This window comes from Cucurbita pepo, chromosome LG12 (genome assembly GCF_002806865.2).
Source record: "Cucurbita pepo subsp. pepo cultivar mu-cu-16 chromosome LG12, ASM280686v2, whole genome shotgun sequence".
In the NCBI taxonomy this organism is placed as follows: Eukaryota; Viridiplantae; Streptophyta; class Magnoliopsida; order Cucurbitales; family Cucurbitaceae; genus Cucurbita; species Cucurbita pepo.
This window is the reverse complement of record NC_036649.1, coordinates 2,672,954-2,695,498: the sequence shown is the minus strand read 5'-3', so window position 1 is coordinate 2,695,498 and position 22,545 is coordinate 2,672,954. Positions and strand designations below refer to the sequence as shown.

Here is a 22,545-nt window from a genome sequence, read left to right as displayed (position 1 = left end):
GTTCATCGTAACCAAAGGGAAAGAGACAGAAACAATCTAACAACATAGATCAAGCCGAAATCATAACTTGATCCAGATATTAGTAATAAACTACGAACATGAACATAGTTTAGCAGTAACTGACACGTATTATTTTCCTTGAGGTCGATGATTCTAATTTTTAATATGTTTTTTTTTTTTTTTNAAAATTGAATATATTATTTTGTATGATCTCGAAAAATTTCCCGCCATGTGTAAGAAAGCCATCCTTTGCCTTGACATACAAAGAAAATTCAGACGGTTTTGGACCAAATACTGTATTTTATTCATACAAAAAGTTGCAATTTTTCAGATAGGAGGCGGCCGGCGGCGTGCGTCGTAACTTTTCCGCAGAACACGGCTGCCGAGTGTGTCGCCGACGTCGATAGAGAAAGCGGAGTCGCAGTTACAGGGAGAGAGAAGACGGGAGAAAGAGGTAGGGTTTACATTACACTCAGTCCGCGGAACTCAATCCCTAGCGACCGCTCCCTCAGCCGCCCGCCCATTCTCCTTTCTCCTCCTTGGACTGGTAATATTGAAGTTCTAATTCTGTGTCGGTGATCGCCTCCCTTGTCTTCTTCGTGCTTCTTAGCCTCTACTTTTGCTCCATTTCCTCGATTTGTTTGATTGGAATTTTGTTATCTGTATTTTGCCCTTGTTTTCTTAACTGTGATTTATATGGTGGTTTAGTATTCAGTGTGTTTATGTCACTATTTAAATCATGGTACTAGCTTTCTCTGTGTTTAATTCTTGTTTCCTGTCATTGTTCAAGAAGGAAAGTTTGGGAATGGGCTTCAATTGTGAAATTATGATATGAAATCTGGGGTTAGATTCTATGAGCTGCAACATGCAAACATGCAAACCCCTAGTTCACAAATGCTAAAACCCTCGAATTAATTTGATTTCACTCCAAGGGAAAGTAAGGCTCGGATTACCTTGTTGATTGAATATCTCAAGACAATAACATTTGTTTGAGATTCGAATCACTCCACAAGCAAGATTGATCGTGTTAAACTTGAATGAATCTAAACATGCAATTTAAACTACATAGAGTTGTAAAGAAACTTAGCCCTTGGCTAAAGGAAAACACAAATGCTCTTTTTACTACATTTTTCGAGTATGCTTTACAAATATAACATACATGACTTTATATAGCCTCAAAATGTACGAGATAGATGGTGTGAGATCCCACATCGGTTGAAGAGGTGAAAGAAGCATTCCTTATAAGGGTAGGGACACCTTTCCCTAACAGACGCGTTTTAAAACCTTAAGGGGAATCACAGAAGGGAAAGTCCAAAGAGGACAATATGTGTTAGTGGTGGGCTTGGACAATTACAAATGGTATCAGAGCCAGTCACCATGCGGTGTGCCAGCGAGGACGCTGGACCCCTAAGGGGGGTGGATTGTGAGATCCCACATCGATTGGAGAGGGGAACAAACATTTCTTATAAGGGTATGGAAACTTCTCCCTAGTAGACGCGTTTTAAAACCTTGAGGGGAAGCCTGGAAGGGAAAACCCAAAGAAGACAATATCAGTTAGCGGTGGGCTTGGGCTGTTACAGGTGGCTCTTGACTGGGTTAACGACTTTTTTGGGACCTTAAAGATCACTGTAGTGAACTTCATGCATGTGACCAAGATCTTTGCTAATGCCTTTGGAAGAACTCTTACCCCAAGAAGGGGAGACAGAAGTGAAACTCAAGACCACTTGTTATTCACTTGCCCTATGGCTTCTTTCTTTTGACAGAACTTTTTTGCTTGCTTTAGTTGGTCCATTTCTTTGCTCAACAGCCCCAAAAGTCTTCTTCTTGGCATGCTTTTGAAGTTCAGGTTAACAAGTTGTAGCTTAATGTCATAAGAGCTTTTTTATGGACCTTTCGGTTGGAAAGAAACTATGAAATGTTCTTGAAAAAGGGAATATATTTTTACAATTTGTGGTATCATATAGTTTTATTAGATAATTTGGCTTGCTACTCATTTGTGTCAGAGAGGAAATTATATTACTTTTAGTGGTTGTGGATGAAGCAACTAGAGATGCCATTACGCTCAAGGCCCCCCTAGGAGATTGAGCTATAAAGTGCTCTGATACCTTGAAAATTGATTTCCTCATTGACCTTATATCTGCAGACTTTGTACCTATATAAAGTTGGGTAGCTGTAGGCGTCAATGTAATGGACTATGGAGTATTAGTTGCACTATACAGCATAACTTCCCCTAACGGAACATATCAACCCACGATGAGAGGAATGAAATATCGAATAAATTCTCGCTCTTTTTATTGGAAGTGTTTAGTTTAATATTGTGACTTTTTAAGTCGTTGGCGTTATAAATCTATTGGGGAAATGATTGTAAAACACCAAGGACATACTAATGTATTTGATGAAGATTGTTCTCAAATTTTCTTCTTGAATTTTCAGATTTCTGCAGCTGTTGTAGGATCTTCGAAGAATGTCTAAAGAAGAAAGCTCAAAATCCACCAGAAGGACAACCCGGTCCTTGGCAGCGGCTGTTCTAAGGGATTCTGGTGAAACTAAGAAGACATATCATCCACATATTCCAACTCTTAATGATCTTGTTTTTGGAGACGATACCATTAGTAAGGAAGATCTCCTATCTAGTTTTCCTGGACGTCATACTCAAATTCTCGAACTCCTTAACCTTTTAGGTCCCCTGAATTCTCCCATGCTTCCCCTCTTTGTTTATGGTGGCACGTCATCGGGAAAAACCAGTGTCATTCTACAGACATTCCGTCATCTCAACCGTCCTTTTGTCTATTCAAGCTGTCGCACTTGTTATAATTTACGAACTCTATTTGAGTCTATCTTGAATCAGTTATTACTTCATCAAAAAGATGCAGGCAGTGGATATTTGAGTGCAAAGCGCTGCGAAAAGCCATCAGATTTCGTTAACTTTCTTCGTGAAGCCTTGGTTAAAGTCGTAAAAACTCTTCAGGGAAACCCAGGAAAGCTAAGCACCAAGAAGTTGACAGGACAAGGGCATGGACATATGATCTACCTGATTTTTGACAATATGGAACTTGTTAGAAACTGGGACAAGAGTTCAAGCATACTGCCTTTTCTATTTAATCTCCATGAAGTTTTAAACATGAATGAGGTTGGATTTCTCTTCATCAGTAATACTTCACCTGACACATACTATTCAAATATGGGTTACTTGGAGCCCATCCCTGTTTATTTCTCTGAGTATACAGAAGACGATCTTCGTCAAATTCTTTCGAGGAATCAAACTAATCAAGAGATGTATTCATCCTTTCTGAGGTAAGGATTCCATTCTCTCTTACTGTATGGCCATGCCTGAATTGCTTGAATTGCTTGAGTTTCTCATTAAACATGCTTCTGTATCCCATGAAACAGTATTGTATTGGGGCCATTCTGTAGAATTACTAGACAAGTGAATGAGCTATCCATAGCCTTTTCATCATTGTATAAAACCTACCGTGAAGCTTCGGGTGATCTGAACAATGTTCCCAACGAGTCCAGCAAGAGGGCACGTTTCAGTCATTTTCAGCCACATATTGCCCCTGCTTTGAATCAGATATTTAAAATTTCATCTCAGCCTTCTGAACTTAATAATTTAAGGGAACCAAAGAGAAAAGGTGGCAGTAAGAAACTTGGTGGGTTTGACTCTTCTGAGGACTTGGACTTTCACATGTCTACTTCTGCAAAATATCTTCTTCTTTCAGCTTTCCTTGCTTCAAGAAATCCAGCTACACTTGATGCATCACTGTTTGATTCAACTGGGGGCGCTAGTAGTCGAAAAAGGAAGAAGAGGTAATATTTCAACCTTTTTATTCACACGAGTTTCCTTATGCAACGTGCAAGAAAAAAAAGAACTTAAATTATACCGGATATCTTTTATTTATACTCTTTGGGTGAGGATGTAGGACGATGTAGCATGATATGATAACATTAGGGACAATCTATTATTTAAGCGAGAGATATTAATTGTTGGGATTGTTAGTAATCACGACTCTCCACAATGGGATGATATTGTCCACTTTGAGCATAACCTCTCATGGCTTTGCTTTGGGCTTCCCCAAAAGGCCTCATCCCAGTAGAGATGTATCCCTTGCTAATAAACCCATGATCATTCCCTAAATTAGCCAATGTAGGACTCCCCCCAACAATCCTCAACAATCCTTCCCTCGAACAAAGTACACTATAGAGCCTCTCCCGAGGCCTATGGAGCCCTCGAACAGCCTCTCCTTAAAGGCTTGACTCCTCCTCTGGAGTCCTCGAACAAAGTACACTATTTGTTCAACACTTGAGTCACTTTTGACTACACTTTCGAGGCTCACAACTTCTTTGTTCGACATTTGAAAATTTTATTGACATGGCTAAGTTAAGGGCATGGCTCTGATACCATGTTAGTAATCACGACTCTCCACAATGGGATGATATTATCCACTTCAAGCATAAGCTCTCATGAAGACTTTGGGCTTCCCCAAAAGGCCTCATCCCAATGGAGATGTATCCGTTACTAATAAACCCATGATTATTCTCTAAATTAGCCAATGTAGGACTCCCTCAACAATCCTCAACAGGGATATGGAACCAATAAAAGATATGGTAGAAATATATATGGTAGATATTTTGTAAAGATCTGATAGATATATATGGTAGAAATTTCGTAGAGATTTGGTAGATTATATTTCATAGACGGCTAAATTTGTTAAAGCTATATTTAGTAAATTGAAACCCTATATATGCCCCATTAGGCCGTGTTTCCAAAATGAACTTTCTTCATTCTCTCTATTCTCTCTTGGTGTATATACCTGAAGTCATCAATAAAACCTTTAGCCAATATTCCTCCTTGAATTTTCTCTCTCCTGTTCTTTGTGTTCATCTTGATCGAATGTGTGCGTTGTTGTGCGGTCCTAATATTAATGAATAATAAAAGACGTCAAAAAATTAGTAGTGAAAGACAATGTTCAGTTCTTGATTATTCGTACACATGGAAATTGGTAAAGCTAAATTGACCGTCTTAGTACATTAATAAAGTTTTAATTAACACACCAACTATGCCAATCTTTTTTGTTGAATACTTCTAGTTCATATAAAAAAGCCATTATTCAGTTTAATAGCTTAGGTAATTTGTTAACAATGTTTTAGGCCATCTGAAAAGGCAATTGAGCAGAAGGAAATTTCAGAACAGGAGTTGCTAATGAAAGGACCTGGAACTTTTCCATTGGAGAGATTGCTTGCAATATTTCAGTGCATTACGTCTGTTGCAGAAACCTCGCTCGAAGATGTGCAAGGAGATGTTGTAATGGAGAGTCGAAATGAGGATAGCGAACTCATGTCTGATGTTCTCCTGCAACTTTCCAGCCTCTGCAATGCAAACTTTGTGGTCAAAGGAGGAAGTTGCCCACTAGAAGGTTCTACACGATATCGCTCTACAGTGTCCGAAGATATGGCTTCGAAGGTAATATTCTCTGATAACGCCTTCTTTGGTTTTGAGTATTATTTGTATATCTGATTTAGGTACGACCTAATCATCAGGTGGCAAGGAGTATTAAGTTTCCCCTCTCCAAATACATGTACAGAAGATAAGTTGTGATAAGGAAATGTATTTCTTAACATGTCAGAAAGAATCCAGATTCTCAGGTGCCAAGAGGTATGGGTGCATAGCATTATTATATACGTCATTTCTTAACATGCTTGTCGACCTTCTCGTAAATGAACTGATGACGTATCTGCTTTGTTCTGTCGTGATGCTCGAGATTTTGCTGTGCTGATTGTTAATTGCCTATCACAAAACAATTTTGATTGAACTTTGAATCTCAATCATGAATTTCTTCAAAAGCTTCTATATCTGCATCCCTTCACAAATTCCCAACACAAATGAACTACCATGTATCAACATAAAGAATAAAGGGCTTATAGAGAATGTTCGAACTATTATAATTTCTTTGGCAACCAAATGTAGTAGAGATAGATAGTTGTCTGATGAGATGTGCACGCAAGCTGAGTCGGGCACTCATTGATATTAAAAAACAAACCCCCAAAGCAAGTGTTTGATATTCAACTTCAACATTGGTCCTTGTACATTGATTCCTTTTTGTTTCTCCAAGTAAGCAGGTTATCCCAAATATTGGAGCACTAGCCAATTGTATATCTCTAATGAGTTCATTCTCCGACCCAACAAACAGAGGTCTATCAGTTTGTTGGATGACTTTTTACAACAATCCAATGAGTGATGTAGCATTTTATCAATTTTATTGATCCCATTTTTGTAACTTTATAGACTGATCAAATGCTACTCTGAGTGATGAGTGACCAGGCTACGATTTGAACCGATGAAAAATGTTAATATCTCCACTCAAATAGTCTAACACTTGGGAATCCACAGTCCCAGTTTTTGTTTGTTATGTTGCATAGAAGAACAAGGGAAGACGATATTTTAATGAGCAAGGTTACTGGTAGAGATTGGAGGTGGTGTTGAGTGATGTAGCATTATGTTTCATGATGGTGAAAGAGAAGCTGAAGACCGAGTGTGAAGGATCGTTATAGGCTCGGGTTTTTTATTGAACCATGAATTGATTCGGTGAGATCGAGAGAGCCACTAGCAAAGCACGGGACAGTGAGAGAGTGTAACAACCCAAGCCCACCTCTAGCAGATATTGTCCTCTTTGGACTTTTTCTTCTGGACTTCCCCTCAAGGTTTTAAAACGTGTCTGCTAGGGAGATGTTTCCTTACCCTTATAAGAAATGCTTTGTTCCCCTCTCCAATTGATGTGGGGTCTCACAATCCACCCCCCTTGGGGGCCCAACGTTCTCCCTAGCACAACGCCCAGTGTCTGGTTCTGATACCATCTGTAATAACCCAAGCCCACCGCTGGCAAATATTGTTCTCTTTGTGGACTTGCTCTTCTGGGCTTCCCCTCAATGTTTTAAAATGCGCTAGGGTGAGGTTTCCACACCCTTATAAGAAATGCTTTGTTCTCTTCTCTAACCAATGTGAGATCTCACAAAGAGAAACTCAGCGGAATATTTCAGTGACTTGGGAGAACCATCGCAAAGTTGGGTGAAAGACAATGGTGATATGCTAGGGAGTTGGAAGAGCGATGGCAAGTTACGACTCTAGAATGAGTGGTGACGGTGAATGGTTGGTGTGACAAACTAGTGACGATGGCAACAGTGAGACATAGAAGGCCCCCTACACAAGCAGCTGGACTGTTATACAATTAATGCGTCTCATTGAGAGCGAGCAAAAACTTAGCTTCACATTGATGGATTCGGTATGAGTATGACTAGGATCTTAGAGAATTGTGAATCCATGACAACTGAGATTGTATCAGCCAGGCTTCCAAACATCTAGTTGATACGGATATGAACCAAGAGACATCAATCATACAATATTCTTCAATGAAGATGTGAAGAAAATATTGTTGAAATTATCAAAAGATATTTCAATTCATGCCACATTGAAGAAGAATGAAGTTTCATATTGTTAAAAGATTACGTGTTTATATTGCTGTATTTGATTTAAATCTTCTGATGGTTAGGAGTCGATTTGTTTTTTATTTGATTTACTCTTGATTTGATTAGATTTTATTTTGATTTGTTTACTGGTTTGTTACCAGATTTTCTGATTTCTAGGTAGATTTTCTAGATATCTCTTTCTATTCTCTGTGTATATATAGAGCATTCTTGCTCTTCAAAATTCAATCATCTCATCAATCATTCAATCAATCACTCTTTCACTAACACATATTATAAATTTTGGGTGGATTACAATTGAGAGTTATTGGATTTCATTAATGTATTTTAAGACTTTTAATTTACTTTAGGTTACAATAACATAATGGTTAATTATAGCCATTAAATATGAATATTACAACTTTTGGAATGCCTTTAGTAGTTTCATTTTGAGGCTATATAAAGCCATGTATGTTGTATTTGTAGGCAGATTTGAAGACATAGTAAAAGGAGCATTTGTGCTTTCTTTAGCCAATGGCTAAGTTTCTTTGCAATTCTATGTAGTTTAGGTTGCATGTAGAATCATTCAAGCTCGACATGATCAATCTTGCTTGTGGAATGATTTGAATCTCAAACAAGTGTTCTTGCGTTGAGATATTTGATCAACAAGAATCATTCAAGCTAGACATGATCGATCTTGCTTGTGGAGTGATTCAAATCTTAGACAATGTTCTTGCCTTGAGATATTCGATCAACAAGGTAATCCGAATCTTACTCCCCTTGTAGTGATTCCTTATCTTATCAGATACTGTCAAAATGATGACACCATATGCCCAGATTTGGGTTTCAGTATTGGTGTCGCAAAGTGAAGAATAGTGACTCTAAATTTAGAGAGTGAGCAAAGTAGGACCTTTCATCCTTGGATGCAGTCTCTAAACTTAGCTTGCTTGTCAATTTTCACAGTTGTGCTATTCATGCTGAGTAATTTAATTTGCACCTAAGCACACTATGGTTAGTTGTGTTGCTTACGTCTTCTCTAATCTATTATTGCTGAATGGAATCTTCCCATTGTTCATTATTGATGCAACTTTAATGTGATAAGTCTTCTGCTTCTCCGTACCCGGCTACTATTTCTTCTTTCACTTCCGAGTTATCAGCTAAACTCAATAGCATGTTGAGGATTGTGTTAGGAATAACGACTTTCCACAATGATATGATATTGTCCACTTATGCCTCGTACCAATGAGATGTATTCCTTACTTATAAACTTATGATCATTCCCTAAATTAGCCAACGATCCTCCTCTCGAACAAAGTACACCATAGAGCCTTTCCTGAGGTCTATGTAGCCCTCGAACATCCTCTCCTTAATCGAGGCTCGACTCCTTTCTCTAAAGCCCTCGAACAAAGTACACCCTTTGTTCGACACATGAGTCACTTTTGACTACACTTTCGAGGCTAGCAATTTCTTTGTTCGACACTTGAGGATTCTATTGACATGGCTAAATTAAGGACATGACTCTTATACCATGTTGGGAATAACAACTCTCCACAATGGTATGAGCATACGCTCTCATGGGTTTGCTTTTGGTTTCCCAAAAAGGCCTCATACCAATGAGATGTATTCCTTGATTGTTGGGAGGAAGTCCCACGTTGGCTAATTAAGGAGATAATCATGGGTTTATAAGTAAGGAATACATCTCCATTAGTAAGAGACCTTTTCAGAAAACCAAAAGTAAAACCACGAGAGCTTATATCATACCATTATGAAGAGTCATGGTTCCTAACGTAGCACACCAGTAGCTCAATGACGAGCTTTCAAAAAGAAAAGGACCCGATCTAATACACGAAAGAGAAAAAAATACAAAAACGTAAATGAATGCTTCACATGGGTGTGTGGAGCTTTGAAAAAAACAGCAGGTGGCATGAATTAATGTTCTTCTTCAGAGGCTTTAGATCATGAAATGACATATATTGAAACAACTTTCCATGGCAGGAAAACCTGAAGATGGTTAGTTACCAGCTACTGCAGTATGGGTTGAAGAACAGCAGAGAGATAAGAAAAGGAAAACAATGGATTATTTTAGCAGTGTCTTAGGTCACCCTATTCTATTCCTCTGCCTCTCAAAACCGTCGGCAGTGGTTGAGAATATATTAAAAGAGGATGAAAGTTGCACCTACCTTTTCAAGGAAGTAGATATGTACTTTTAATTGTGAGTTGCTCAAGAATGCTGCCCCCTTTTTGGGCCATCTTCCACAACTTAGACCCTACTTTCCACCAGAAATCTATCGCTAACTTTCTTCTACCTTTCCTTTTTGACAAAAGATAATGCTGTTTCATTTAATGCCCATTGCTTTCTTTGCCCATCTTGCATTCAACTCTTCTTCTATGAACTGCTTTATTTTGCTACTACTCAGCTTTGTCAAATGCTATTAATGCCATTGATGTTGATACCCAAGTGTTCATCTTTCTCTCCTCTGCTAGCCTGTAGTTATAGTGTATGGGAAACAAATTATGGTTTCTTTTCATTATTTTGTTCCAGGGTTTTATACTTTTTCTTGGGTAATTGAATGTTGTTAGAGCTGTGTTCGAATAAATTCAGCTTTATGGTTTGGTTAGTTTGTAGTTTTAATTAGATTTCTTAATCTTTTGAAGTTCTTTGTTTCATTGAATGAAATATGGAAGTTGTTGAACTCAAATAGCTTTATTTAATGAATCATTAGAGATGTCAAAATTGTCTATTCGACCTGATTGTTTGATCGAATTAGTATGACCACTATTACACGTGTATCACGTGATGTTTTGATACGACTTGTATGAATGAACTATTAAAATGTATATTTAGGGTATGTTGTGTCTTAGCTTAGATGCCTTTGGCTTCAACATTGGGTAATGGTAGTTGTGTCTACATTGGGTAATGGTAGTTGTGTCTTATAGGTAGCGTTCTAGTTTTAACCAAGGTGGTCTTAAAAGTCTCGTCTGGTTTAGTTAACTTTTCCATAAAAGTTTCATATTATTTGTCACGATTCTTATATTCGAAATCCTTTCATTTTACGAAGTTGGAGCCCCGTGGGACCCACCTCGAACTAGACGACAAACTTTCGTTTGAACGGAAAATGGTAGAAGTGGAGAAAGTTTTTTGTCCATTAGCTAAATGGGGTTCGGGATGAACATTATATTTTTTTGTTCTGGCTCTACTTTGCCCCGCCTCACTTTTTATATATGTTTTAAATAAAGTTTGTTAGCTTCCTAACTTGAAATAAGGATGAAAATACGATGTGGTTGAGTTTTTAAAAAATGTCACGCCTTTAATCACATTTGAAAACGACGTTAAGGTAGGTGTGGGGTCAATGAATAAATTTTAAGGTTAGGGTAAAATAGTCTTTTCACTTTTGGGAAACAAATATTATGTTAGGGTAAATTTTAAGGTTAGCGTAAGTATTAATTAATATCAAATACTTTATAGTTAGATTAATAACACTTTTAAAATCTTAGAATGAAACAATATAAAACGACATATTAGTGATAAGTACTTTTCATAAAAGGGTAAAAAAGTAATTTTGATGAATAGATTTTTTTTTTTTTTTTTTTTTNAGAAGAATAAAAGAAACAAATAAATGATGCATGACTCGTAAAGATATAACCGTGCGTCGATGAGAGTCTATTAAATAGAGTGCAATCGAGCATAACCCTCTTATTAAGAACGAGCCAAAAATGAAGTTGTCGATGGAGCAGTTAAATATATATGCAATATCTCTTGAAGTAGTAACCGTGTTGAGTGGATGGATGGGATCTATCTATACAAACATTTCAATAAAATACCAAACAACATTCAATAATTCTCGAACACAACATTAAATTAACATTCATAAACATCATTACAACTTGATTTAGAATTTATTTCGGGATAAATCAAAAGATATTTTATTAATTTGGTATACATATAAATTACATATAAATTGAAGAAGCATTTGGATTATAGGATTTGTAATTTATGGTTAATTTTACCTAACTTTTAAATGATCTTGTGTGCAAGAAAGACCAATGTCTAAAATTGGAATTTCCAAGTTTGACTTTAATTAATTATTTGATTTTTTTTTTCTTTTAATATAAAAAAAAAATCCCAATATTTATTAATGAATAATAATGATAGAATTTTCAATTAATTAATTAATTAATTAATTAAATTTGGAGGTTGCAACTTATCTACCCTAACTTTTTGTCAATTTTTGTTTGGGTTGTTATATCCAATCCAATCTAATTTCTATTCAATTAGACCTTAATTAATTGAAAATTGGTCTTCCAAGAAATAATTGACCTTATTAAATTTTCAAATTAAAATTAATAATGACGTCCCCGATAGATATTTCGATGTACCCATCAATTAATATCTAAATACGATAATATAATAGACCAACTAGTATATTAATTGAATATGCATGTTAAAAAGCGGTTTATTATTATTATTTTTTATTATGTATGCGCATTTAGAACGTATTTATTTTGCATTATCTGTATTTATGTTAAATTCGTAGTGTGTCCGGTTAGAGGAATCTTTTGGACCAACTCGAATAGAGTTTACAACTCAACCCAACCCAACCCAACCCAACCTAACTCTCTGTTGGGTTAGGTTGTCCGGTTGTTCTTTTTAAAAAAATTATATTTATTTAGAATAGATGTTACATTAATAACTAAATTCTCATAGTTCAAATATCAAACATTAAATATTCTTAATTTTCACAATAATCTTAAAAATAGGATAAAGTTGGGTTAAGTTGAATTGTAACCCTATTCTCGGGTTGGTCGAGTTGACCTNATAAAGAGTTTCACAAGGAAAAGTAAAGCTATAAATGGTTGAATATGGTTTGGNTTAATTTTCACAATAATCTTAAAAATAGGATAAAGTTGGGTTAAGTTGAATTGTAACCCTATTCTCGGGTTGGTCGAGTTGACCTGACCAAAAAGTTGTCATGAACCGACCCAAATTTTTAATTTTTCAAAAATTCAACCCAACCAAAATTGAAAGCATATATATCTATGTTGTTCGAATTATCGGGTCATATGAACATTTTAAAATTAAATTAGTATTTTAGTTTCGAGGTAGCATTGAAAACAGATAGAGATATTACCATATTAGGGTTGACTTTGAAATTGAATGCAGGGAGACACGTGGAAGGTGGAAGGGCAAAAAGGAGAAATTAAATTTATTAAAAATTTACAGTCCGCCTCAAAACAAAGAACAAATATTTATTCAAACGCGTTTTTTCCTTTTATTTATTTATTTATTTAATTTTCTTTTGGTATTAACTAAATTCGGACATAATTTTACTATTTTTTTTTAAATGCTTTTATTTCCCTTTTGACTTTCGTCCCATGTTTCAGTTGGAGCACACAGTTTTATTTATCCCTCACTAAAAAACATAATATATTTAATTATGTTATATTCAAATCAAAAAGTCAATGGAAGATTTTAAATCGTAAAAAAAAAATAAAAATAAAATAAAAATTGTGACACCGACCGCCATACATAACAGATTAAAATAGACAATATCAACTATCAATTAAGCATGGACTCTGTCACTAATAATTTGATCATAATTTTTAATTCATTTTTATTCAAATAAATAAAAATTTTTACCTCATAAATCCTTAAATTAATTTAAATGGAATCGAACCCACTTAAATTTATTTATTATTAACTAATTTTGTTGTTATATTTTAATTTTATAATTATTTACTATCTATAAACTTTTAAATTAATTTTTTTTTTCAGAACCTAGGTTTGAAAATAAATAAATAAATAACGAAACAACGGGAACCCATCCAACCCAAATATTTTATGGTTGGGTTTAGTTAGGTTCAGTATTTAATAAGAATTAGATTCAGTCTAAAAAAAATGTTATAACATTCACTAATAGAGTTTAGTCAAGAGAAATAACGAAGAAAATACGAACCGATTCATTCTTCATTTTTTATTATAATAATCACGAAACTTTATTTTAATGACGAAGATAATATTAATTTTATAATAAAGATTTGACCTACATAATGATGTAGCTATAATATAACAACTACTAATTAACCTATGAAATTGATTAACCATAACTATATGCTAACTAAATATTTATAATAATAATAATAATAATAATAATAATTAAAAAAAAAAATAAAGAGTTTCACAAGGAAAAGTAAAGCTATAAATGGTTGAATATGGTTTGGTGGGTTATGGCTCAACCAACCATTACCTATACCCCACATCATAATCTTCATTTCCATTTATTTATTTATTTATTTATTTATTTTTCTCTTTTTATAATTCTATAAATAAAAATTATTTCAAGCTACCAAAAATACAAATATTTTTTTAAAAAAATAGTAATTGCATTTATGTTACTTATTAATAACGTAACATCTCCCGCATGCAAATAAAAACCGACTTACACGATAACATATAAGGTAGAGATTCAAACGTCTTTCTATCAGTTTAGAATTACTTTTTATTTTTTTTAGTTTAACGACAAAAAAATAAACGATTGTTATTCACTGAGTTATACTTGAATCGACATATAATTTTTAACTGGGTGGCATAAGGTTGTTCACAGGTTGAAAATTTAGACTCTGGTCAATTGTTCGCAACGTAGGTAACCCTAGTTAAATAATAAACTCAACTCAACCTAATCATAAATTGTCCGGGTCATTTATTTAAATTATTTATCGTTCTTTTTTTTTTCTTTCTAAAAGTCTTTAAATTTATTTTTAAGTGTGGTTAGGGAATAAATAATTGTATGGTATGCATTTCTTCTTCAATAAAGTTTGATTCCGTGATGATGAACGATCAATAAATAATTTAATAACTCAGCTCAAACAGTATGAACTAAATTAGGTTATTTTTTCTCTGTACTTTTCATTCAAACGGTATGAATCAATGAATAGTTCTTATTAGATTTTTTTTGAAATCACAATGTTTTGAATACTCGTCACTCAAACGGTATGAATGGATGAACGGTGTTTATATAAGATTCTTGAAATGACGGAATCTTTTTTTTAAAATAAAGAAGAAATTAAAATTAAAATTAAAATTAAAATTAAAATTAAAATTTTCTCTTGGGAGTGTTGTGTAGTTGGCCTTAGTTCCTCAACTAAACCCATTAAATTGGCCTCTTCATTTAAAGCCCCAATTTAATACTCTCCTCCTCCTTTCTGCAGAATTAGGTGCGTTTTACAACCTTTCTCTCTCATGCCCTTCTAGAGAGAGAAACTCATACACATAATTTCTAAAATATTTCAAACAAAATTCAAAAATTAAAAAAAAAAAGAAAAAGAAAAAGAAAAAAACCAGTCTGGCTCAGTAATTGCCTTTCAATGCCGATTCAACTATAAAACCTACTTCTTCTTAAACCCATTTTCATGTGCTTTCTCTCTATCTCTCTCTACTTTTCTTTCTTTTTTTTTTTTTCCCGGAAAATTTTACTTTCCCGGAAAATCACATTTTCTCGGGAAACAAACAGAAAAAGAGAATGGACGTGGGTTTGGCTTTGGTTATTGTAATGGCGGTGACGGCGTATCTTCTGTGGTTTACGTTCATTTCCCGGTCGTTAAAAGGGCCTCAAATGTGGCCGTTGCTAGGCAGCTTGCCGGGGTTGATCGAGAATTGCGACCGTTTACACGACTGGATCTCCGACAACCTCCGTGCTTGCGGCGGCACTTATCAAACATGCATTTGGGCCTTCCCTTTCTTCGCTACAAAACAGGGCCTCGTGACAGTCACGTGTGACCCGAGAAATCTGGAGCATATACTCAAGACCCGATTCGATAATTACCCTAAGGGCCCCACTTGGCAAGCTGTATTTCACGAGTTACTTGGCCAAGGTATTTTTAATTCGGATGGTGACACGTGGCTCTTCCAGAGAAAAACTGCTGCCTTGGAATTTACTACTAGGACCCTTCGTCAAGCCATGGCTCGATGGGTTAGCCGAGCTATTAAGTTGAGGTTTTGTCCTATTCTTAAACAAGCCGAGCTTAATTCTCAGCCGATTGATCTTCAGGATGTGTTGTTGCGGCTTACTTTTGATAATATTTGCGGCTTGGCTTTTGGGAAAGATCCTATGACTTGCGCGCCGGGTTTCCCTGAAAATGGCTTTGCTATGGCTTTTGATCGAGCCACTGAAGCTTCGTTGCAACGGTTTATTTTGCCGGAAGTTCTTTGGAAATTTAAAAAGTGGCTTCGGCTTGGTATGGAAGTCAGCTTGAGCCGGAGTCTCGTTCATATCGAGGAGTATTTATCCAGTGTTATTGATTCACGTAAGCTCGAGTTGCTGAATCAGCTTAAAGACTCCACCCCACATGATGATTTATTGTCACGTTTCATGAAGAAGAAGGAAAGTAATTACTCCAACGCGTTTCTTCGCCATGTGGCGCTTAATTTCATCCTAGCTGGACGGGACACGTCATCCGTTGCGCTGAGCTGGTTCTTCTGGTTGGTGACATTAAACCCACAAATTGAAGAAAAAATCCTCCGCGAGATCTGCACCGTTCTGATTGAGACACGTGGCAATAATATCCAATCATGGCTGGATGAGCCGTTAGGATTTGAAGAGATCGACCGTCTGATTTATCTCAAAGCCGCTCTCACCGAAACCCTTAGACTGTACCCGTCGGTGCCGGAGGATTCAAAGCACGTCGTCGCCGACGACATTCTTCCCGACGGAACTTTCGTTCCGGCGGGATCGTCGGTGACTTATTCAATCTATTCCACCGGAAGAATGAAGTCGACGTGGGGAGAAGACTGCCTCGAATTCCGGCCGGAGCGGTGGCTGACGGCGGACGGGAAGAAATTCATACCGTACGATCCGTACAAATTCGTAGCGTTCAATGCAGGGCCAAGGATCTGCTTGGGGAAGGATTTGGCGTATTTACAGATGAAGTCGATAGCGGCGGCGGTACTTCTCCGGCACCGGCTGACGGTGGCTGCAGGGCATAAGGTGGAGCAGAAAATGTCGTTGACGCTGTTTATGAAGTACGGGCTGAAGGTGAACGTTCACCGGAGGGAGTTGGAGGGAATAGTGGAAAGCATAAGGGGCAAAAAAGGAAATTCTCAAGGGAATGATACTCCGTTAGTCGCCGTTGTGAACTGTAACGGCGGGTGTAACGGTTTTAACGACGTACAACGCTAAGGGCGTGTTTGGTTGTTCGGTAAATTTAAGAGGTTAATTAAAAAAAAAATTATTATATATTATTTATAAAAAGAGGTGGGGCCCAGGTAATGGCAATTGAGGAACACGCGCCAGTCAGGTATTTAAAGTGTCTTTCATTACACGGGATTGGAGGGGAAGGATAAAATTACTACGGCTGTGATGAAAGTCAAGTCATATAAGGTTATGATGGTAATATTCATCAATCTTTTTTTATTTTTTAAAGCCATTTAATTAATGTTTTTTTTTCTTTTCTTTTTCTGTAATAATTGTACTTTCCAAATTTTATTTTCTATACTAAGGATGATTTTGTCACCTTAATTAATTAATTTGTCTTTTTATTTTTTATTTTCTACCCTTATGATTTTATTCAATTTATAATTTAATTTTAATGGCTTGTTTATTGGACAAATTTGAACCCGATAATGATTTCATTTATATATATCTATTTCACGGAATCATGTACTTGTTTTCTTAGGTCTTCAATGGGTAGAGGACGATAACATTTTTAAGTACCTTTGTAGTATCCCTCTCAAATCTCTTAACCTTCACTTTCACTATGGCTGTTGCTAGCGTCCACCTCCGCTGTTGGTAGCCATCTACCACCAATGGCTATTTTGACATACCACCATCTGTCACAGCCATATGAGATTGGAGAGGGGAATGAGTGTCATCAAGGTCGTTGGGTCTCGAAGGGGGTGGATTGTGAGATTCCATGTCGATTGGAGTGGAGAACGAAGCTTTCTCTATAAGGGTGTGGAAACCTATCTCCCCAGCAGATGCGTTTAAAAAACCTTGAGGCGGAGCTCGAGAAAGAAAGGCTAAAGAGGACAATATCTGCTAGCGGTGGTCTTGAGTTGTTATAGCCCACTACTACCAACCACCGACGTTATCTCTATTGTCACCACTTGCGACCACCGCCCATTGTCAAAGACTACTCCACCAATTATCGAGGTCGACCGATCATAGTGTTTTAAATATTAAAAAAAAAAAATACATTTTGCTTTTTTTACATGCAATCCAAATGGATCGATCCTTGGTCTAGAAGTGTAGGGATGCGTATAAAAAGTCAAAATGAATAAATATAAATAAATCTGGGAGATCTTTATAAACAAAATGAAAACTTTAATTAACAATAATAACTCCTAATTCTATTCTAATTTCCCTTTTAACTTTAATAATTACATAATTAATTAGTTAGCAGACAAATCTTTAACAATTAATTAAGAATCCAAAAATTTGATTTATTAAATTAAATATTTATCTGTCTAGCTTTGTTACCCATATTAGGATCAATTTAATTTGGCTTTTCAGATTTATTTATTGCAATATTGATTATAGTGATATATTAAAATAAATTATATATTTGCCTTAAAAAGTCAAATAATTAAGTTCCCGCTTTAAAAGTCAACTAAAATATAGCTCAATTAATTAAAACATATGCGTTCCAAAAAAAGGTCAAATGATGTTAATAAATCCTTGTGGCCCAACTCTAGACATTCTAAGATTCTCTTACGAATCTTCTAGTTTGGGACGAAAGGAAACAGGGAGGATTAAGAAAATCTTATAGATTGCAGCTTTCTTCCGTCCTCTGAGATAAATATATATATATAAAAAAGCTCAAATATTAGGGTGAGAGATTGAAACCGTTGATATTGTCTTAAGTTGTGTCTTGTCGTTATAGTGTGATTTTAGGTAAAATATTGAGAAACGAACACGATGTCTAACCTTAACTTTCAAGGTTTAAGGCCCATGGTTCTACCTAGCCCATTATCAAGGCTATCTTTGTCCCTTAGGTAGACATCGTTGTTTTTGTCTTGCTAATGTCTCGGTTTGACTTCAATGCACGTATTATATAATGTGTTGGATGATGCATTGTACCATAATATTTTGCATTCTCCTTTTTCTTTGCAACTTTTTCGACATTGTGGGTGTACACTAGTCGAAGGCTAGGTCTAAGGGATATGTATAAAATCTCACTTGAGGGCCCTGTGTGCATACGTGGGTCGTGTGTAGAGAAGTAACACATATCTAGTTGGCCCGAAATAGAAGTGAGACCAAGGTCATGATGAGAATAAAAAGATAGTTCCGAACATGATTGCAAAGTTTATAACATCGTTCATGAAATGTTTTAAAGAGATTCGTAATACAATGACAACTTTGATTTTACAACAATAAACACATAATTCTAAATAATAAACGTCAATGTTGTATATATTTCTATGATCTAAAGTAATGAAAAATACACACCCAAGAAGCATTATATAATTATGGAATTCTTGACCAACTTTTACTACAAAAACATATCACCTACAATACAATGAGTGTTTTCTTAACCAAAATCCGACGAGCATTAGTTGAATTGTCCATATTTCACTTCAAAACCTAATTGACACACATCCAAATCAAACTGTAATTTGTTACACATATTTATTACTTCTTGGCATTGTACATAGATTCCACCTTCCCATCATTCCCTCCCAGCAACATGTATTTGTCCTTCCTCGTTAGCGTCGTGCATTCAAACCCTAACACGCTCCCCAGCATCCTCTGCACATTATTCGCCACCTCGATCGCCGTCTTCCCTCCGCCCTTACACGTCATCTCCACCGGCAACCGGTCAAGGAATGTCACCTCGTACACCGGCCTCGGGTTCATGAAGAAGAAATACGCGTCCCAGAACTTAACTCCCCTCACCGTTGTCCCATAGAACATATTCTGCTTGCAGTCCACTGCGACCGGGACAATTCTATCACTCATCTCTGCAAACAGGGCGCTGAAGCGCAGGAGAAACGGCTCGCGACATGTCGTGCCCTCAGGGCAGACGACGAGGTCGCCATGTTGGAGAAGCTCGGTAATGCGGGCAGCATCAGCAGCACGGTCGCGGGTGAGGGCAATGGCAGGGATGGGGGAGAGCATACGGGAGAGGCGGGAGACGCTGTAGGTGACGCAGGAGACCTTGCGGCGAAGGGCAATGGCAATGACAATGGGGTCAAGGGCAGTGCGGTGGTTGCAGACGTAGAGGTTGCCTGGGGTGCCGGGGGATGGGGGAGGAGGAGGGTTGCCACGGATGCGGAGACGGATGCCGAGGAGCTCGTAGGTGAAGCGGACGATTCGCTCTGGGAGGGGGAGATTGAAGTAGACACGGATCAGGGAAAGGATAAAGCCGAAGGGGATCCATATGAAGGTGATGAGAGCATTCAGGGGGGTGGGGCGCTGGACGAGGCGCCCGTCATGGAAGATGATCTTGCTTTTCAGTTGATCTAATGGAACTGGCTTAGCTGATTTGCTACGGGGCACCATATACCCCTCCTGCAAATATCCAACATACAACAAAGTTTTAATCAAGGTAGGACATCTAAATCAGACCTATAATCTTCAACAAAAATTCATAACATAATTTTGATCAATTGAACTATGTTCATGGAGTTGTACATCAAAATTTATACATCGAAAAGAACTACCTAAAACTCAGGAGCTCCAACATTTTCACCGAATAAAAGTACTCATAAATAAGAACAAATTTAACGTAAATCTTATACACGTCTAAATATGAATTCCCCACATTGAAAAAAAATTATAAAACATCAAATAGAACAATTCTATCATTCTTGAAAAATTTCTACCAATGCTAAACAAAGAGGAATATTTGGTGTAAAGCTTATAGCTTCTTATACAAAATTGAACGGAAATAATATATGAAATATATATTAAAAAAATATAATAAAGACTTGAGCCATGTGTTCATTCATCTAATTCATCCTTTTATAGAAAGGCTACATTAATTTAAGTATTTAAGAATTTGAAGTTTTTTGAATTGGAGCCTTTAATTTGGACCACTCAATTTTGTTATAAAGTTGTGGGCAGGGGAGGTGGATATGAGATTACGGGATGGGTAGACTTTACACTGGTGGGTCCGTTAAAGATTCAATGCGACGCCTACAAGTCCATGAGCATTTATGAAGGTGAATTGTATTCGTATTTTCTTTTTTAAAAAAATATTACATATATATGAAGCAAGGATTTAAACCTAAAACCATGTTTAAGTGGGCTAATACTATATATATATATATATATATATATATACAGTATCATAATTTGTTCAATCTTAACAAAGTTGGACCAAAAATAAAATAAATAAATAAACCAATTGGGTTAACTTTTAGATGATGTTCTTATGGGGTTTTTCTGGGCATTATTTTGGTTTTTGTTTGATTTTTATAACACTAAAATCTAGGATTGAAAATCAATCGTTAATTCAAAATTAAGGATAAGTGTATATTTAAATTTTTTGAAATAAAATTTTATTAATTTAACCTTAAATTGATGCTCTCAAGGCAACAATTCATAAAAATTATTTGTATATATATATATTTTGTAGGTTTACTATCTACATAGTGTACACAACAAAAAATAGATTTGAATAAAAACTCCTTATATTGTTGTTTTTAAGAAACATTCTATTTGTAATCCATATAAAATATGTGATAAATTCATTTTACTAATAACAAATATAAGACTTTAAAGTTTGCATACATACATGGTTATGTAGAACAAGTTAATTACTTATTCCAATAATAAACAAACCTATTACCTACGTGCATAGGGGCTAACAAACCCTAATATGGTTAGGCCTACAAAATTAAATGGAGGGTAATGATGAGCGTACCTTGCAAATGGACATGAAATCGTGATCGGACTCACGATCGCCGATGCCAAGATCCGGTGAAGTTTCACCGAACTCCTTCAAAATAGCCAATCTCTTCAATTTTCCGACCAGAACTCCAGGTTTCTTGACGAATCCGGTGGCCTTCTTGGTCTTAGGGTTGACCTCAATTTCTGTGCCTAAAACTTTGTCTCCGCCGAGAAAATCCTTAACAAATGGCTCCACCATAATCGTCGGATTCGCCGTCACCACAACTTTTCTCTTACATTTGTTGAACACTTCAAAACTCTCCGCTCTCACGTCCGACGCGTAAAACCTCCACAAATTTTCCACTCAATTAGTCTATGAAATACACTCTTTCCAATAAGTCTAACGCATATTTTCAGTAACGTTCCAGTTTTTCATTACTAAGCGAAACATACAAGCATTTGTTCTATGATCTCTAGTTTTCTAACATTTTTTATATTATAAACAAAACTTTTGGATTAAACCTCAACTTCAAACAAGAGTAGCCACTTAACTACTAACCTTTGGTTCCGTCAGTTTGGAGTTTAAAATGTAAAAATACATAAATATAAGTGTTCAACAAATGAAAACAGAGTTAAGTTTCGATCTCGATCTTACCTAGGCAAGACAGCGCGGGAGGCGAGTTCGATATCTCGGACTTTGAGGCCAGCGTAGGAGATGAAGATGAGGATCTGAATTCCAATGGCTTCAGACACGAACAAGTAAGCGATTATTATAATCGGAAGCGAAAGCAACAGAATGAGTCCACGAAGAAGGCTACCGGCTTCAATCGCCACCAGCATGAAGTACGGGAAAGAACTACTCGAAATCAGTAGCGTTCCGTCGAGATCGGCGGCGATCGACTCGTACTCCATGCCGGAGCAAGTTGTAATCGACCGAAACTTAGAGGCTTTCTTATGAGCAGCAGCGGCGGCGGCGGCGGCGGCCATTGCGGTTTTCAATGGAGATTGGCCGGCGACCACCGAGATGGGAGCGAATTTAGAAATGGGGTTTTGTCTTGGGAAGAAATGGACGGTTGGTTTTTAAAGGAAAGGAAATTATTGCAAGTTTTTCTTTAATTATTTAATTATTTAATTATTATTATTATTATTATTATTTCTTAAATTTTGGTGAAGGACAGTTGGGGTTGTTGGAGGCAGTGTTGCCTAATTGAATACATTTATTTATTTATTTTTATTTATTTTAATATTATAATTTGATCGT

General features: G+C 36.3%; 3 protein-coding genes across 3 annotated transcripts; 2 read left to right on the top strand and 1 right to left on the bottom strand.

Moving 5' to 3' along the window:
* Positions 1 to 271: 271 nt before the first annotated feature.
* Positions 272 to 9,929, top strand: LOC111807807 (origin of replication complex subunit 5). Its single transcript, XM_023693679.1, has 6 exons — positions 272 to 547; positions 2,434 to 3,294; positions 3,391 to 3,807; positions 5,149 to 5,461; positions 5,539 to 5,653; positions 9,454 to 9,929. The coding sequence occupies exons 2-5, from the start codon at positions 2,465 to 2,467 to the stop codon at positions 5,587 to 5,589; spliced, it is 1,611 nt and encodes a 536-aa protein (XP_023549447.1). The 5' UTR covers positions 272 to 547; positions 2,434 to 2,464; the 3' UTR covers positions 5,590 to 5,653; positions 9,454 to 9,929.
* Positions 9,930 to 14,885: 4,956 nt separating this feature from the next.
* On the top strand, positions 14,886 to 16,896 carry LOC111806486 (cytochrome P450 86A8). The gene has a single exon (XM_023691825.1). It carries the CDS (start codon positions 14,976 to 14,978, stop codon positions 16,629 to 16,631), a length of 1,656 nt encoding a protein of 551 aa, XP_023547593.1. The 5' UTR covers positions 14,886 to 14,975; the 3' UTR covers positions 16,632 to 16,896.
* A 1,949-nt stretch (positions 16,897 to 18,845) lies between these two features.
* On the bottom strand, positions 18,846 to 22,344 carry LOC111807454 (probable glycerol-3-phosphate acyltransferase 8). The gene is made up of 3 exons (XM_023693187.1): positions 21,940 to 22,344; positions 21,319 to 21,631; positions 18,846 to 19,961 (listed from the first exon to the last, which is right to left on the bottom strand). Exons 1-3 carry the CDS (start codon positions 22,269 to 22,271, stop codon positions 19,083 to 19,085), a joined length of 1,524 nt encoding a protein of 507 aa, XP_023548955.1. The 5' UTR covers positions 22,272 to 22,344; the 3' UTR covers positions 18,846 to 19,082.
* Positions 22,345 to 22,545: the final 201 nt, after the last annotated feature.